We start from the raw sequence: 18,781 nt of genomic DNA on the forward strand, positions 1-18,781 counted from the left end.
CAACTGGCCACCGACCTACTTCTGAATTTTCTACAGTGGAATCAGTGCTGGCCGTCCAATCTAATAAGAGAATCTTTCCACGTGATGATTCCATTGCTTTTTTTTCCGAGATGACTTTTCCATAACTAAGTGCCAAATCCAGATACTGAAAAAACAAAACAGAATAGATGAGGGTTAGTAATGGTTTAAAAATGTTGTATTACTTATGTTTCCATACACATGTCTAGCAAACAGAAATGCAAAGTGCACAGCTAATCAGCAGTTCTAGTCAGGTTATGCTTGACTAAAGTAGTCAATGTTTTAAAAGCTAAGACTAAAGGGGCATCTCTGTTATTTGCAGGCAGATCATTCCACAGCTTCAGGGCCCTGTATCTAAAAACTCGACCACCCACCATGATTTTATTATTCTTTGGAATCTTAAGTAGGTCAGCATCTTGAGATCTCAGTGTAGACTCTGGTTTGTAAGTAATGATAAACTCAGATAAATAAGCAGGGACAGAGCCATTTAAGGCGTTATATGTTAAAACAAAACAAACAGAAAGGTAAAGGGTCTGACCACGCACAGGATGGCCCCTACACTATTTGGTGTGGTGAATCAGGTCAAGCACCAAAGTACACTCCTGAGTGCTTAAGATACTGGAAAGCACAATATACAGTATATGATATATGATGTAATAGGTTCAGATCTCATGCCTGAGACCTTGTATACAATAGTACAGGTATGGAGGAATTTGTTTTAAGCTGTCATCTTCTTTATCAGTGAAAACATTATATTTTCCCCATTTTCAACCATCTTCTTTACTTATAATTTCCATTGCTTTTTTAGCCCAGAAATTGTGAAGAATGAGCCTTATGGAGAAAAAGCTGATGTCTGGGCCGTGGGTTGCATCCTTTATCAAATGGTTACTCTGAATCCACCTTTCTACAGTTCAAACATGCTTTCATTGGCAACCAAGGTAAGATTTCATTCAAAATGTGTTTATGTCAAGAACAGGATCAACAAGACTAAATAATGACAGCTTGCGCTACCAAATTATTATTTCAGTAACAAGTACAGTATGTATTTTTGCTGAATCCTTTGCAAGTCAATGAATGAAAACCAACAGTTAATAAATTGAAATTCTGTGTTAATATTCATCAAGGAAAGAATATGTATTTTTTTTTTCCTAATGAAAGAAATAAAACACATATTGTCTAAAAAAATAAAGAACATGCAGTGCCTATGGAAACTATTTACTCCTTAGTGGTTTTCAAATTTTATTTTGAAACAACATTGAATAACAGTGCATTTAATTTGGCTTTAGAAAACAAGTTGAAAAATATATACTCTTTCATGTCAAAGGAAAAACAGATTTCTGCAAAGTGATCCAAATGAATTATAAATATAAAACACAAAGCAATTGATCATAAAGGTACTCACCCCCTTTAATATGACACTCCCAAATCATCACTGGTGCAGTCAGTTGGTTTTTGAAGTCACAGAATTAGTTCAATGGAAATCATCTGTCTGAAATCTGGGGTTTCAACTTATTACAGTTGTAATGATTATTCTTCTTCAAAAGAATGCTACACAATACAAAACAAAGTTTTGGGGACCGTCCCCATATATTGTCGTCCAGACAATTAAAGAAAAGAATTATTTAAAGTCTCAAAACAAAAACAATGAACAGTTTTCTTGAGTCAAAATGGCGAATTTATACAGGAAAGGATTATGGGACAGGAAATGGTTGGCAAGAAGTGACGTTGAAAACAGGAACCGGAAACAACGTCATCATGATGGGACGGAAGTGAGGTGGATTGATGGAGCCGGAAGTGACGTCATCATGGTGGGCCGGAAGTGACATCATTGCGGCCATTTTGGAATCTGGATGTGGAGGAATTATTTTTCTTCAAGTTTTCTGTTGAGCAAAAGAGATTCAGGTAAGTACCACATGACAACCCTCTATCTTGCGATGTTTCACTCACCTTTAGGCTCTTTGACTGCCTCCTAATCGCACATGTGTGACATGACCCCCCCTCAGCCCAGACTCCTCGGGTCGGGCGACCTGCACTGAGAGGTCGTGGACACGAGAGAGAGCATCTGCGTTGGCCTGCAAGGAACCCTTACAATAAATGACACTGAAACGATAAGGCTGAAGATTCAAAAACCACCTAGTGATGCGAGGGTTAGACTCCCGATGAAGGGACATCCACTGTAAGGCAGCATGATCCGTCACCAGAGTAAACTCATGCCCCAGTAGGTAGTACCTCAAAGACGTGATAGCCCACTTAATCGCCAAGGCTTCTCGCTCCACCGCAGCATACTTGGTCTCCCGGTCCAGCAGTTTCCGGCTCAGGTACATAACAGGGTGTTCAGCACCATCAACTCATTGGCTCAGCACGGCACCCAAACCTGTGGCCGATGTGTCGGTCTGGAGGATGAAAGGAACAGAAAAATCAGCAGATCTTAAAACAGGTGCTGAAGTAAGGGCCAATTTTAAGTCACTGAATGCTTTCTCAACCGAAATATCCCATACCACTTTTAAAGGTGCTCGTTTCCTTGTTAAATTAGATAAGGGCGCAGCAACTTCTGAGAAATGCAGTACAAAATGATAGTAACCTGCTAATCCCAAAAATGCTTGTACCTGCCGCTTATTCATCGGACGGGGCCAATTTAGAATGGCATCAATTTTGGAACATTGTGGTTTAACAACACCCCCTCCTACTAGGTAGCCCAAATATTTGGCTTCTCTTAATCCAAAAAAAACATTTCTTCGGATTAATTCGAAGACCAGCAGACGCTAGCTTGGAGAGTATTGTTTTAACCTGCCATACATGATCCTTCCACGTGCTGCAATAAATGACCACATCATTTAAGTAGGCAGCACTATATGAATTGTGGGGCCTTAGCAGTGTGTCTACCAGACGTTGGAAGGTAGCTGGTGCCCCGTGCAAGCCAAAAGGAAGGACCCTGTATTGCCAATGTCCACTGGGTGTACTAAAAGCGTTTTTTTCTTTGGCGGAGTCCGCTAAGGGAATTTGCCAATACCCTTTCGTCATGTCAAGAGTAGTTAGGAAGTTAGTTCCCCAACCGATCAAGTAAATCATCCACCCGCGGCATGGGATACGCATCAAATTTAGAGACCTGATTAAGTCGTCGAAAGTCATTACAAAACCTCCACGACCCATCAGGTTTAGAAACTAAGACAATTGGACTAGACCAAGGGCTATGACTTTCCTCAATAACCCCTAATTCTAGCATTCGTCTAATTTCCAACTCTACTTCCGCTTTTGCCTCCGGGAGCCTATAAGGTCTCTCTCTGACAATCACTCCAGGGTTAGTAATAATATCGTGAACAATCAACGCAGTACGTCCCGGTATCTCGTCCACAACTTTAGGGACAGACAAAATAGCCGCCTCGAGATCTTGTCGTTGTTTGGATGTCAAATCGGGGCCAAAATTAAGATGGGCACATGACATAAAAAGAGAACGAGGCTGATTGGACGAGGGATCAGGTTCCCTGTCCTTCCATGGTTTCAGCAAATTAACACTAGAATTACAAGAGCCTACGAAAAAACTCGTAATTCCGTCCCACCTTAAACTGCTTCTTAAATCCCTTCACACCTCTCCGCCAGCGTCCTTTGTCTTCTAAATGTGCTGATAAAGAGACGCTAGGAGCAGCCGGCTATTCCATCCCCCACCAATTTAGAACGTGCACGAACTTCTCCCAGCTCATGCCTTGATTGAGTATCTGGGAGTGAAGTGGAGTTTTAGAGTGGAAATAATAGATCGTTATTTGGAACACACGCATTTCATGTCTGTTCCGTTTCTACAGTACTCTGTGTCAACGCAATGTTAAAACAGAAACGTTTTTTATATTCTAGTAGTAGATGACAAAATGTAGGCATAAACTATATAGTGTATGAAGCCTGAAGTCCAAATATCAAAGAAACATTTTCGCAAGAATAACACAATTGCGCTTTTATTCAAAAATATAACTGCAGAAACAAAAAGCCTTTAACATGCGACATTGACAGCAGTTTATTGTAACTGCCTCCGTGGTTCAATAGAATCAGTTCCCGCTTGGGAATCAAAAGGTCATGAGTTCGATCCTGCGCCACTCTGTTTTGAGAAGTAAACTGCTCTTAGTCTTACTATTTTAGAATAAACGCATACATTTGATTTCAGTCTGTAACAGCCGGTGCAATTTATGATCCTTGTAAAGGTTAGCTTTTTTAATTCACTTTTCATTCTCTCAGTCGCGTTCAGAATCAATCCATACAACCCCATCTGACACGGCTGTTTTCACTAAAGACGCGCTATAGCTCTGCAGTGTACCACGATGCATACTAACGCAAAACCGGTTTCTGACACACAAACGCCGGCGAAGCTGCCTTCTTCGTATCTCACCGTCACTTGCTTTTCTTTTTATTCAGTTTTATTGAGTGTTCCTGACAGGCCCCGCATGTTGCTGTATGCTGTTTCTTTTGTACTCCAGGACATGCAGAGGAAAGAATGGTAAAGAGCAGTAACCGCGCTTATATGCAATAATCAGACACTCCCCATCTGCCCGTGTCGTTCAAACACAGGAACATATATTGGTGTAAAAGTATAACAAAAGTGCACTTTTATTCAAGTGCACTTTTTCCATCGCATTTTCCTGTAAGAAGCAATGTACACACTTCTCTGTATGCTGTAGTTTCTATTACACACCTGAAAGAAAGAGACAATACATGTGAAAATATCCAGCATTCAGCAACATGCAGGTACTGGGAGGAACACTCAATAAAACTGAATAAAAAAAAAAGCAAGTGACGGTGAGATATGAAGAAGGCCGCTTCGCCAATGTTTGTGCGTCAGAACCCGGTCGGTGGGTCGGTGGATCGGGGGGGGGTGGAGGTTCGCGTTAGTTTGCATCGTGGTACACTGCAGAGCTATAGCGCGTCTTTAGTGAAAACAGCCGTGTCAGATGGGGTTGTATGGATTGATTCAGAATGCGACTGAGAGAATGAAAAGTGAATTAAAAAAAAAAAAAGCTAACCTTTACAAGGATCATAAATTGCACCGGCTGTTACAGACTGAAATCAAATGTATGCTTTTATTCTAAAACAGTAAGACTAAGAGCAGTTTACTTCTCAAAACAAAGTGGCGCAGGATCGAACTCATGACCTTTTGATTCCCAAGCGGGAACTGATTCTATTGAACCACGGAGGCAGTTACAATAAACTGCTGTCGATGTCGCATGTTAAGGCGGCTTTTTGTTTCTGCAGTTATATTTTTGAATAAAAGCGCAATTGTGTTATTCTTGTGAAAATGTTTCTTTGATATTTGGACTTCAGGCTTCATACATTATATAGTTTATGCCTACATTTTGTCATCTACTACTAGAATATAAAAACGTTTCTGTTTTAACAATGTGTTGACACAGATTACTGTAGAAACGGAACAGACATGAAATGCGTGTGTTCCAAATAACGATCTATTATTTCCACTCTAAAAGTCCACTTCACTCCCAGATACTCAATCAAGGCATGAGCTGGGAGAAGTTTGTGCACGTTCTAAATTGGTGGGGGGATGGAATAGCCGGCTGCTCCTAGCTTCTCTTTTTCAGCACATTTAGAAGACAAAGGACGCTGGCGGAGAGGTGTGAAGGGATTTAAGAAGCGATTTAAGGTGGGACGGAATTATGAGTTTTTTCGTAGGCTCTTGTAATTCTAGTGTTAATATGATATACTCGTTCAGTAGGTCGCCGATTAGGTTGTTTAACCAAATAATCAACGAGACCTATTCTTTCTTTAATTTCATAAGGGCCTTGCCAATGTGCTAACAACTTTGAATGAGAAGTTGGGACGAGTACCATCACACAATCACCCGGGACAAATTCCCGAATGGTGGTGTTTCAGTTATAATAACGGGACTGCCCTGCTTGTGCCTTTTCCAAATTTTCTTTTAGAATAGGTCTGATTTTCTCTAGTCTATCGCGTAATTGCGCGATATATTTTTAAGAATATTTAAAGTTGAGAGGACCTCCTCTTCCCATCCTTCTTTTAACATATCCAAAACTACCTTGCGTAACATCTGTTTCAAAGTTTGATTGAAATGCTCCACCAACCCGTCAGTTTGGGGATGATAGACAGACGTTTTCAGATGTTTTATTCGGAGTAATTTGGCTACTTCCCTGTACGTCTCCGAAGTGAGAGGAGTCCCTTGGTCCGTTAAAACCTCTTTGGGAATCCCAACACGAGCGAATATCCCTACTAATTCCCGTGCAATGTTTTTCGTATTAGCTGAGCGCAATGGAACAGCTTCCGGAAAGCGAGTGGCATAATCTACTAGCACCAAAATATATTTAAAGCCTTTTAATGAGGGTTCCAATGGTCCTACGAGATCGATACCGACTCGTTCAATAGGGATATCAATAAGGGGAAGGGGAACGAGAGGAGCTTGCGTCCTTCTAGGAATCTGGCGAAATTGACACTCAGGACAGGAAGCGCAAAATCGCCGGACCTCCTCGTTAATTCCCGGCCAATAGAATCGGAGCTTTATTCTCTCTAACGTTTTTTCGGAGCCTAAGTGTGCTCCTAGAAGATGAGCGTGTGCTAATTCACACACCTTTCGCTGAAAAGTGTGTGGAATTAACAACAACGTTCACACTTCTCCCTCGTGTTCTGCCACTCTATATAATTATTTGTTTTTAAGTACAAAGAACGGCATCGGTGGCATGGGATCCAGGGTTGTATAACCCTCGGTAGATACTACTGCATTCCTAATATTTTTTAAGGAATCATCGTTCCATTGTTCCCTTTTAAAAGACGATGGTGTTAATAGAAATTGGGCAGTTAAATCTTGTATAGGGTCTTGTGCGACCTTAAGGGTGTGGTTTCTGTCTCCACGCCTTCTGTGTTAACTGCACTAGTTCCCGCAGAGGTCGATGGGACATCAATTTCTTCACATTGGGTACCCGTATGGGTCCGTGCTACTGTGGGACATGGCGTGGAGGCAGTCGGAGCAGTATTCTCCATTACTAAGCCTAAATGTTTCTTAGGTACAGTTACGTTATTACCGCTGGTAATTTTATTCCAGTCTCTACCCAATATAACTGGAAAAGGGGGATCCGGTAATACAGCCATGGCCATGCTCGTTAGGTGATGATTCACTGATATCACACATCTGGCCGTTTTATAATACGGATATCCCCATGAATACATTTTAGACTAGTTTTTATCCTAGTCCACTGTTGCAGTAAAACGAAACGGGTGGCAACAATGGAAATGTTACTCCCGAAATCAAACATTGCTCTTACCTTCCTGCCATTTATAATAACTGCACCTGTATATGGAAGAGATAAAGGATTAGTCACAGTGGCACAATACCTTTCTCCCCTAACTAATGAGCAATCCATGGGCTCGATGGTACAGTTGGGGGACAGATTTCCAATCTCCCCACACTTGAAACAGCGGGAAGACTAGCACCTCTGTCCCGTTTACGGACGGCAGGCTCGGGAGCTTGTCGGGTGGGCTCAGGAGTTGCCCCACGTGCCTGTTGGGTTCGGCGGGAGAACCGTTCTGATTTCCCTGATTTGCAAGCCGCCCAGTGACGCTCTGTAATCTGGATTAAGGAGTCCATGTCCTCAAAATTATGTTTCCGTACTTGCTGGGCGATATGGTCAGGGAGGGCATGCACAAAAGTTTCACACGCTAGTAGCTCGGCCATTTTGTGTGAATTATTAATGTCGGGCCGTAGCCAGTGACATACTTTTCCCCAGGCTTCAAAGCCCTGGGTTCTCATCGGTCTCTCGGGATCGAACTGCCACTCCCTCCATTCTCTCGCCTGCTGTTCCGGAGATACGCCGTAGCGCTTGAAGACCTCCTTTTTTAGAGCGTCATAATCAACTGCCTGCTCCTCAGTTAGATCATAATAGGCTCTCTGCGCCGTTCCCTTCAGGTAGGGAGCCAGTATGTAAGCCCATTCCGTCCTCGGCCATGCGTTCCGCTTAGCGGTACTCTCGAAGATCAAAAAGTATGTCTCGATGTCGTCCGATTCTGTTAATGTAGCGATAGCAATAGGTGATGGCCAAGCGACCTCCGTCCGTACACCTGCAGCAGCAGCACGAGCGTTGGCTTCTGCTACTTGGATCCTTGTCTCACCCATCTGTATTTTCAGGGTTTGCAGATCGCCCATGATGGTGCTCAGAACAGTGTTGAGGTCCTGTTCCTCCGACATCTTTAAACAGACGAAAACAATCCTGCCGACTACGCCAATTGTGATGATTATTCTTCTTCAAAAGAATGCTACACAATACAAAACAAAGTTTTGGGGACCGTCCCCATATATTGTCGTCCAGACAATTAAAGAAAAGAATGATTCAAAGTCTCAAAACAAAACAATGAACAGTTTTCTTGAGTCAAAATGGCGAATTTATACAGGAAAGGATTATGGGACAGGAAATGGTTGGCAAGAAGTGACGTTGAAAACAGGAACCGGAAACAACGTCATCATGATGGGACGGAAGTGAGGTGGATTGATGGAGCCGGAAGTGACGTCATCATGGTGGGCCGGAAGTGACGTCGTCGTGGCCATTTTGGAATCTGGATGTGGAGGAATTATTTTTCTTCAAGTTTTCTGTTGAGCAAAAGAGATTCAGGTAAGTACCACGTGACAACCCTCTATCTCGCGATGTTTCACTCACCTTTAGGCTCTTTGACTGCCTCCTAATCGCTCATGTGTGACACAGTATAAATCCTTATCTGGAAGGTCCAGTATGGTGACCTAATGTACACAATGAAGATAAATGAACACTCCAAGCAACTCCATGAAAAGGTGATTAAAAAGCCAAGTCAGGGGATGAAGACAAGAAAATGTCCAAACCACTAAATGTCCCTTGCAGAAAAGTTCTCCTGCAGATAAGTCTGGACTTGATTTTACAGTATAATTTCTGATATTTTATAATGTTGGTTTATAAAGTTGAATGCAGAAAACTCACGCTATTGGTCCAAGAGATTATGATATGCTAATGCCCACCTGAGAGATTTATTCAATTTTTTTTCCCTGCAAGGGTTTTTTTTTTTGGAAGTTTTTTCTTGTGTTTTTAGGAAGTGAAGGCTTGGGGGGGCTGTCATAAAATAGGGTCTGTTAATGCCCCACGAGGCATTCCTTGTGTGATTTTAAACAAGAAATAAATTGTTGTTATAGAAAGGCAATCCAAAGAAAACAAGGGCCCAGTAATCATAATCGTAATAAAGTAAAACAAAAAATAATCAGAAAATCCAGCCATAAAAAGGAATACTTACAAACAATAATCTGTCTCCTTCAGTATAAATGGCTCGAAGGAGGAGTCTGGAGTGGTGACGTCAATGTGGAACATAACTATATTTAAAGAGACTGTGCACTTTTACAAAATCGCATATGAAATCACTAGAAATAACATAAAAGCACAAGAAATAATAAATCCATTGTGGAAGACTGCCGGCTTCCGAGGCCGGTCCGCACCCCCAGGCCGACAGGAGGAGCTCTCCAGACAGCGGGATCGTGCTCCGAGGTCCAGCAGGGCCTTATGGACTCTGTGGTGTTTATACACAGCCCTGCTGGATACCTTGGGCACCACCAGGAGTCGCTGTGGGGGGACTTATGGGCTCTGTTGTGCCTTATGACCCGGGAGTACGTCACGGTCACGTGACAGGAAGGTATGGCGTGCTCCCGGGTTGAAGTCATAGACTGATTGCCCTGACCCGGAAGGAATAACAGACTGCTGGGACAGGAATACCTCCGGGTCGGGGCCTATAAAAGGACGCTGCCTCAGTCCAGACACTGAGCTGTGCTGGGTGGGAGAGGAGCAAAGTGTCTGGGCGAGGAGGAGAGGTTATTGTGTTTATTAGAGTGTGTTTATTTGTAGTTAAGGAGTAGTGTGGAAGGTGCTTGGTGCACTGACAGAAAATAAAAAGAGTCTTGGACTGTTACCTGGTCTCGGGAGTCGTACCTGAGGGTTCGAGGGTGCACTACTGCCCCCTACTGCCACACTGGCGTAGTCGGCAGGATTCTCTGGCCGTCTGTTGGCAGAGGACCTGCATAACAAACAAATTTCGTGTGGGCAGACAACCCTCGGTCGATTCCCCATTTTTACACGGAGGTGCACAACACCACCCGCTGCCAAGGAAGCGGCAACAGTGCGTGCTATCCCGCTCTACAAGGCCATGGGAAAGAAAACGGGAAAAAAGAAGGTCAGCCCCAGCCGCCTGCAGGGCATGACGGACAAATGCCGAGCGCATCGATACTCCTTAAACGGTCCGGGGTGCCACATTCCGTTCCGGAGGCGGCTGCAGGTAAACCGCCCGACGTCCCGTCTTTGTTTTTATCATGTTTTGCAGACGTCCGCCGGGAGGATTGCAGCGGCGTCTTGGACGACGGCCTCATGCCTCGGCAAAATGGCCGCGGCTCCCAGAAGGCAAGTCGCGGTGAAAGACGGCTAGAGACAGCCGCGGTCGGCGACAACAGACTGGTCACCCGCGGGGGATGTCGGGACGGGGAGGAAACCGGAGTCCGCCGGCGAGGCCGGTCGCCCCTAACGGGTCCGAGCCTCCTCGAAGGGAGGGAAGGCGGCGCGCGCCCGAAAGAAAAACCGCCGACAAAGAGGGGCGGGTTGTGGCTGACGAGTCTGCCGCGGTAAAGGAGAAGGCAGATCGCAGCCGGCTTGTAGTAGCCAGCCGTCCCTCTGAGGACTCCAACTCCCAGGAGCCTTTGCGCGACCCAGCGGAACACGTGCCTGGAGGCGACGTGCTCATTGGTTCCCGGCCGGAAGGTAAGCACAGCGCGAAGCGAAAATGCAGCCGGCCGTAGTAACTAACTGTTTGGACTTACGGGGTCTCGAGAAATACCTCGAGCCCCTGCACCGTTTCTTGCAGGGTGTCGAAGACCTAAAGGAACGAGTGGAGGAACTAGGAGCGACGGCTGCAGCACCTGTAAAGCGCTGAAGGATTTCGTGCAGCGGCTGCCGAAGCTCGGAGATGATCGATGCGGGAGTACAGGTGAGTCCCTCCCGTGTCGTAGAGAATAAGGGGACACAGTGCGATCGGGCACCGCGGAGAATGAGTAGCGCGTGCCAAAGCACTGTGTGCCCGACAAGAGACTGGGGCACGATGACCGAATGGTCGGGGACTGGAGCAAACAGCCGGGGCATGCGGTGGCGTGGCTTTCCGGGGCAGTACGGCTCACCAGGACCCGACCGGTCTTAAGTGCGGGGTAGCGCCGGTGGTAGGAGTGCCGGGGGATGCGCCGCTCGTGCCGGTGCAGCTGAATAGTGCTGTTCATCGGTGCGGGACGGTGCAAATGACGCCGACTCCCAGTAAGCGGAAGGTAGCGGGTGTGCAGACAGCACAGAGGCTCTCCTCTTCCCATGGAGGGCCTCAGGCTGGCGCAAGCCCACATTAGCGGGAGATCCCCAAAAGGAATGGTGGGTCTCCCAACAGGATGGAAGGAAGGCTTGAGGGCCGCCAGGCAGCCATGATGACTTCCCTGGCAGGTGAAGGTGCGGAGACGACGCTGACGGAGTTCCGAGATGTTTTGGTCCCGCAGAGGGGAACAGCCAGGAGGACTCCGCCGGTGCTATAATTGCCGGCGACCGGGCCACGAGGCGCCATTGTCCCCGGGGAGACAGGAAGTACACCGTCCCTCCAAGGTTCGCTCGAGGACAGGGACAACGCATTCAAGGCCCGGATGACGCGTCCTCCTGGAGGAGGACGTCCCTTTCGGGGCCGGACGCTCCGCCCCAGAAGTCGTCACTAAGGGGAACTGTGGAAGACTGCCGGCTTCCGAGGCGGTCCGCACCCCAGGCCGACAGGAGGAGCTCTCCAGACAGCGGGATCGTGCTCCGAGGTCCAGCAGGGCCTTATGGACTCTGTGGTGTTTATACACAGCCCTGCTGGATACCTTGGGCGCCACCAGGAGTCGCTGTGGGGGGACTTATGGGCTCTGTTGTGCCTTATGACCCGGGAGTACGTCACGGTCACGTGACAGGAAGGTATGGCGTGCTCCCGGGTTGAAGTCATAGACTGATTGCCCTGACCCGGAAGGAATAACAGACTGCTGGGACAGGAATACCTCCGGGTCGGGGCCTATAAAAGGACGCTGCCTCAGTCCAGACACTGAGCTGTGCTGGGTGGGAGAGGAGCAAAGTGTCTGGGCGAGGAGGAGAGGTTATTGTGTTTATTAGAGTGTGTTTATTTGTAGTTAAGGAGTAGTGTGGAAGGTGCTTGGTGCACTGACAGAAAATAAAAAGAGTCTTGGACTGTTACCTGGTCTCGGGAGTCGTACCTGAGGGTTCGAGGGTGCACTACTGCCCCCTACTGCCACACCATATTAAACTAAAACAACAATAAAACAAACATAACTTCAGCCATAGATTTCATAATTTTATCTTTTCAGCCCTCAGACTAAATGCCATGTCCAAATATCATTAATTATCAAATAAACACCATCTCCACTGAGAAGCATGGTGGTGGCAGCATCATGCTATGGGTATATTTCTCAACATTAGGTTGTGGAAGGCAATTGAAGGTAGAATAGAAAATACATAGAAATCCTGGAGGAAAACCTGAAACATTCTGAAAGAAACCTGCTCCTTGGGGGATTTGTTTTCTAGTCAGACAAGAACCCAAGCGTAAATCAAAAAGCTACACAGGAATGACTTCAGAGTCCAGATCTCAATCCACTTGAGAACCTGACAGACCTTGAGCAGTGTTGCAAAGAAGAATGGAGAAACGTTGCAGTGTCCAGATGTCCAAAGCTGATGGAGACTTGGGTAGTCAGACTCAAGGTTGCCATGGCTGCCAAAGGTGCATCTCCTATATACTTATGCAATCAGTGATTTTGTGTTTTATTTCTGTAATCAATTTAGACCACTTTGCAGAGATCTGATCACTTTAAACCTTAAATAGCTTTTTTCTGTTGATCAATGTCAAAAATGTCAAATTGAATGCACTGTGAGGGCTGAATACCTTTTATTGGCACTTTAGTCCAAGCATATACAGTACCTCAATACTATCCACCCATCCATCAATTTTCTAAACTGTTTTTCCACTGCCTATCCTCAAGCTGTCATGTGCAAGACAGGAGCCAACTTTGTTTGTACTACCAGTTTTTTACAGAGCACATTCACACACAATCATATTGTCTTAAAATGAACCAAATCTTAACAAGAGGTGAATAATGAAAATCCCACCAAGACATTGACCAGGCTGGCAATAGATTTAATGCGTTTTTCTTAAAAAAAGCAGTGTGCAAGACTGGCAAATGTTCCTTTTGTTTTCCTGTATGATTATTATTTTTATCACTGTGATGACATTATCGCATTGCCTTTTTAGAAATTCATTGTTGGTTGTGACTACTCACTACTCAAGTGAGGAACTTTGTGGCTAGTGATATTGTTCTTTGAACTTCTGGACTTCTATTTACAGTTTGGGGTAATATCTTTGTTGAGTGTGCTCCTTCTCCTTGAGGTCATTTCTCCTGTCTTCCCATTTCCAGAAGACATACATATTAGGTTAATTGGTGCCTACTAGTTTTGATTGGCAAAATTTGCGCTTTTTACAATGAATGTTCTGGGTTCTTTGGTGAACCTTGTTTTCTGTATATTTTCCAATTTGAGCTGCAGTCAGCTTAGACAAACATTTTTTTCCCCCCATTGCCTCACAATCTGCTTTGTGCATGTAGGATTTCACTACTGCAGTGGTACTCCAGCTAGATTTCCACACCATGTTGTGCTTATGAAAAAGCAAAAAAAGAAATAAAAATGTACAGTATTTTCATATGAGGGATACATTAGCTGACCATACTGAAAATATTATGAGTACTGCTGCTGAAACTATAACACTGATTCTGGCATGCTCACTCAGTTGCCTCCACACAGAATTGCTAATTTTGTGTGCCAGTTGAAATGCACGCACAATTAGCCATGCGACACAGCAACAAGTGAAAACAAATCTTAAAGTTAAAGGAGCCCTTCCCCTCTCTGAGTCATAAAGCAAATCTTGCTTACTTTTTACAAGGTGTTTATACTTCCATAATGGAAGAAAAAAGGGCAAAGCATCTGCACAGATGGATTAGAAACAAAAGAGACTCTTAGTGGCGGCTGGAGTCACGACTTCAGACAGTGGAACAAGCCAGTCCCAACCCGCAACTATATGGTACAGCCAATAAATGCCCTGAAGATTGGGATTTTGCCAGTGCAATGATTTTTTTTTTTTATTATTAATGCTAGTTTGTGGCCATTTATTGTATTTTGTTTGTGGTTATCGATCTGTCTATGTGTTTTTTTATTTGAGGCACGGTGGCACAGTGGTTAGCACCACCACCTCACAGCTCAAGTCACATTTTTGTCACAATTAAAAGACAAACATAGTTGGAAAACACTTTTGTTGTCCTCAGGGACACTTAACAGACCATTGCACAATTTTAATCCACTCAAAACACCAAGTTCAGTGAAATTCTTAAACATTTCTATGATTTTGCTGAACACACTGCGAGGCGGACAGCACCGGTTTTGCACTTCACTAGTGATTGCAGTCTGGCCCACTGCGAGTGAATAAGGGCTTGTGCTTGAGTGTCATTGTGATGGACTGTCTTCGTAGGTTAGTTGCTGCCTTGTGTCCATTGCCACTTTAAAAGATGATTTTCTACTCCAGACTGTGCGAGTAGCATGGAGTTTCACACACGCCCCGTCCATTTTGCAATGCACGATGGGATTTGTAGTTTCATTTTTCTAGGTAAAAGATGATTTTCTGCTCCAGACTGTGCGATATCTTCTTCTTCTTTCTTACTATATAAAAGCGGTCGGGATTGTCTTTCCATCCCGTGAGTGGAAAGCGTAGCAGTATTCCGCTTATCACATACTTACTACTTGCAGCTTGCGGTACGAAGCGACATGATGTGAGCAGAGTTCTGGTGCTCCCATCGTTCCCTTGCTTTTGTGCGCGATGCGCTGGAAAAATAGACAAAATTATGTCTCTGGAAATAATTAATGTTGATGGAGTACAAATACCTCACTGCGTAGTAAATATCAGGGGGGTTCAAAAGGGCGACCTCAATATAGAAAAAAAGTTTAAATTTCATCACAAAAATAACAGAAACTATGAGTATTAAAGTAATACCACTCAAATGCAATATAACCAAATTAATGAGTTTGTATAAAATATCAAATTGATCTACATATTGAATTGCCTTAAGAAGTGGTCAACTTAAAAGGCGGGTCAGCCTAGTTATTCATATCACTAAAAGACTGAGCAATCATTTACATTTTTCTTTGTAAATGTAGTGCTATCGACTCTGGCTTCAGTGGTTTATGAAGTAGAGTGAATTAAGAAAGGAGATATGTGCTTACTGCCCACTTTCTGCAGTACATAAGCAGATGTTTTTGCTCCTGGCACCCTGTCCAGAGATGGTTTTTGGCTTGTGCTCGATAATGCCAGGATTGGCAGTGAGATGGATGAGCGTATTCAGAAGCTGGATGGGCGGATGGCTATATATACATGCATATAATTTGAATTCTTATATCCAGTTCAAGGTCATGGTGGTTGGAGCTGAATCTGGGAAACAATGGCTGCAGTCCACAGCAGTGGATGGATATATACTGTAAATCATTATTTTAATAAACATTACATTTTATTTGTGTCATCTTGTGAATTAGAAACACATTTTCTAAAGGATATTTTATATCCTGGCCAGAGATGAAAATTGATTTTTCATTGTGTGTGTTTTTTATTTATTTATTTATTTTTTTACAGATAGTGGAGGCTGTTTATGAACCAGTCCCTGAAGATGTCTACTCTAAAAAAGTGACAGATATCATTACGTGGTAAAGAAGAAGTCCAGTTTTTCTTTAGTCATCATTGCATCTATTGTACTCATTTTATTTGAAGCGCGGTGCTTGGTTTAAATATAGCAATCTTTGAACTTACTTCAAAGGCTATGCTCATTCAGGATTCATTCTTGGTTCCACAGTTTCAGACCTTTGAAAAAAAAAAATAATGAGCTAGAAAACGGAGCAATGCACTTGTTAAATGTTAACCATTTGTTGGGTTGTTTCAGATTTAAACAATGAAGTGTTCATTAGTAACATTGTTACAATATTTTTTAGTTTTTTATGTCAAATGCCTTTAATTATCTGTCTTTAAATGTCAAAAATAATCTGAAAGCACTTTAAAAGCAGAATATTATTTTTACTTTAATGTTTTATTATGTTGGCAATTAGTCTGGCACAGTTTTTAGTGCTGCTTTTTTCCACCTCCAGAGGCCTGGGTTCAAGTCTCAGCCTGGCTGCTATGTGTCAGGGTTTTCTCAGGGTGCTCTTCTGTCCCCCAATTGAGGCGGAGGTCATTTTGATTAGTACAGTATAATAATAATTGACCCATCTGTATGTTTGTAGATGTGTGAGAATGTGCTCTGGTAGGATAGGCTCTGTCTTCTGTAACTTTGTATTAGTACAAAAAATGGATAGATTAATACTAAATTTAACAGCATAAACGTGCCCACCCGTACACAACCTCAAGTACAGTTAACTTTGTGTTCTGTCTGTCTCTCACTCTGCCTCCTCCACTCCTTTCCACAAACGTTGTCCTCCATCCTCCTGACCCAGGCAGCTCCTTTTAGATTATCCCCGGAAGTACTTCTGGTGTTACCAAAGCTCCGCCTGGTAGCACTTCTGGATAAAGCTGGAGCCCTATTAGGTAGGACTCCCCAGTTCTCGCTGCACCCCTTGGTGGCACCCACGGAACCCAACAGGGCAAAGTCAAAGAGCTCTAATTCCCGGGGTGCCCTGTGGGAATCTGTAGTGCTGCCATCTGGCAGTCCGAGGGAGATAAGGATGAGGGTGTCCTGGCTGGGCCAGGCTCTTGGGCATCCCTCACAGCTCATTTGAAGTTTTTCTACACAGTTGGAGAAGCCTGTACCGGGAAAATGTAGTGTAGTCAGATGAGACAAAAAACAAACACAAATTGCAGTGTTTGGAGGAGAAATGTCCCTGCCTATGACCCTTAACACCCTAATACCATTCCTACAGTGAAGTTTGATGGTAGAAGCATCATGGTATGGGGCTGATTCTCTTCTCACGGCATTAGCAGATTCCAGATAGTCAAAAAGGAAGATGAAAGAAGTCATTTTACTGGGAAATTCTTGAGAAGAATCTGTTACTCTCCACCGGGATGATGAGGATCAGACCTTCTAGCAGGACAACAGTCAACAGTCCTAAATGTAATGCAGAAGAGGCTCTTATTTGGTTCCAGAAGAAGGAAATAAAGATGAAAGGCCCAGTTAATCACCAGAATGAAACCTAATAGAACATTTGAGGAAGAAACTGAAGATCAAGATTCAACAGTAGGACCCCAGAATCTTCAAAATTTAAAGACTGTCAGTATAGAAGAATGGGCCAAAATCTCACGGAAACACTAAAAAATTAGTTTCTTCATACAGGAAGTGTCTCAAAGCTGTCATTGAAAAACAAGGGCTTCTCCACCAAGTATTACATACATGTCAATGAGCGTGTTCAACACTTTTTCCTGTGTCATTCACTTTTATGGATGAGATTGTTATAATTTCTTTGGCTGTGTCGTTTTGTTGAGTTAATACCAATGTCTGGTCTAAATTTCATGTTCACAGCTACATTGGAAATATGATGAGAAAAATGTTAACGTGTTGCATACTTATTTTCCAGCACTGCTCATGTACTGATCAATATGCAAAGCGTCACCATTTTGCAGTGATTAGTAAGCATAACAGCCTTACCTTAAACATTCATTTTCTTTACCTGAAAATCTCAAAACACAGCTTACACCACTATTACCATTAGGAGTCATATTAGGTTTCATTCAAATGCTGATGGCGCGGAGCTGTATTTATCAATAAGACTGATTAATTACACTGCAGCATGCTAAGGATGGCTGCAACATAAGCCTACCAATCAGCAGATTAGAGTAAATTGCAAGAGCATGTGACTGAATGTAATTCTCCATTTTATTCTTCAGTAATGATAAGTGTTGCATGTCATTTGATCTAAAAGTCTCGTGCTAAAAGATATTACCACATGAAACAGATTTTAAATGCTTCCAAAATTAAATTTTCATGCAAATGAAAGAGAGAAGATTAGTGAAAACCAGGACTTAAGAGTATCGCTCCAACATGTACAATCTTCAGAATTTGAAGATGTATGTATAGGTTGCCACAAAAGCCATGTGTCAAGGCAGAGGTGTAATCCATTTTTGTGTAAATACAATTTATCAGAGCTTTAGCAAAACCTAAGTTAAGTTGACACATCCTAAGTGTGAACCTAAAGCCGCTTTTCCACTGCATAGTACGGCACGACACGGTTCAGTACAGCTCACCTTGGTTCGGCTCAGTTCAGCTCGGTTTGCGTTTCGACTGCAGTTTAGTACCGCTTTAGAGTGGGTGGGATTATGCACGTGTCGTTATAGTTGCGCCACCTCTACTGCAGTGACACCGTGGAACTTTTGCAACAACACGCAGACAACGACAACACTTTAGCTCGACGACGCGCAAGGTTAAACATCTAAAAAAAGCACATCACTAGCTAACTTTTATCACTGTTGCAAAGCATAAAATGAACTTAACTGCCAGTGTAACATTAAAATGCTGATTCTGTATATTACAGATCTTCCACATTTTGCAAAAAAGTCGCCACAACAGACCATATGTTTGGACATTTAACCGTGCTTCAGAGTGGTGGGATGTGATTGTTCCCGGTTTTACAAACACTCAGTGGCTGGATAACTTTCGAAACTTCCGCGTGTCTGTACCTTT

At 43.7% G+C, this 18,781-nt stretch overlaps 1 protein-coding gene across 1 annotated transcript in view; it reads left to right on the plus strand.

The window, feature by feature from the left end:
- Window positions 1-18,781, plus strand: part of nek10 (NIMA-related kinase 10) — a 214,625-nt gene that overhangs the window by 140,336 nt on the left and 55,508 nt on the right. The window contains exons 25-26 of the mRNA XM_039737572.1: window positions 827-956; window positions 15,754-15,824. Coding sequence (XP_039593506.1) covers window positions 827-956; window positions 15,754-15,824 — 201 coding nt within the window. The remainder of the gene's footprint in view (window positions 1-826; window positions 957-15,753; window positions 15,825-18,781) is intronic.

This window comes from Polypterus senegalus, chromosome 15 (assembly GCF_016835505.1).
Source record: "Polypterus senegalus isolate Bchr_013 chromosome 15, ASM1683550v1, whole genome shotgun sequence".
Taxonomy (NCBI): Eukaryota; Metazoa; Chordata; class Cladistia; order Polypteriformes; family Polypteridae; genus Polypterus; species Polypterus senegalus.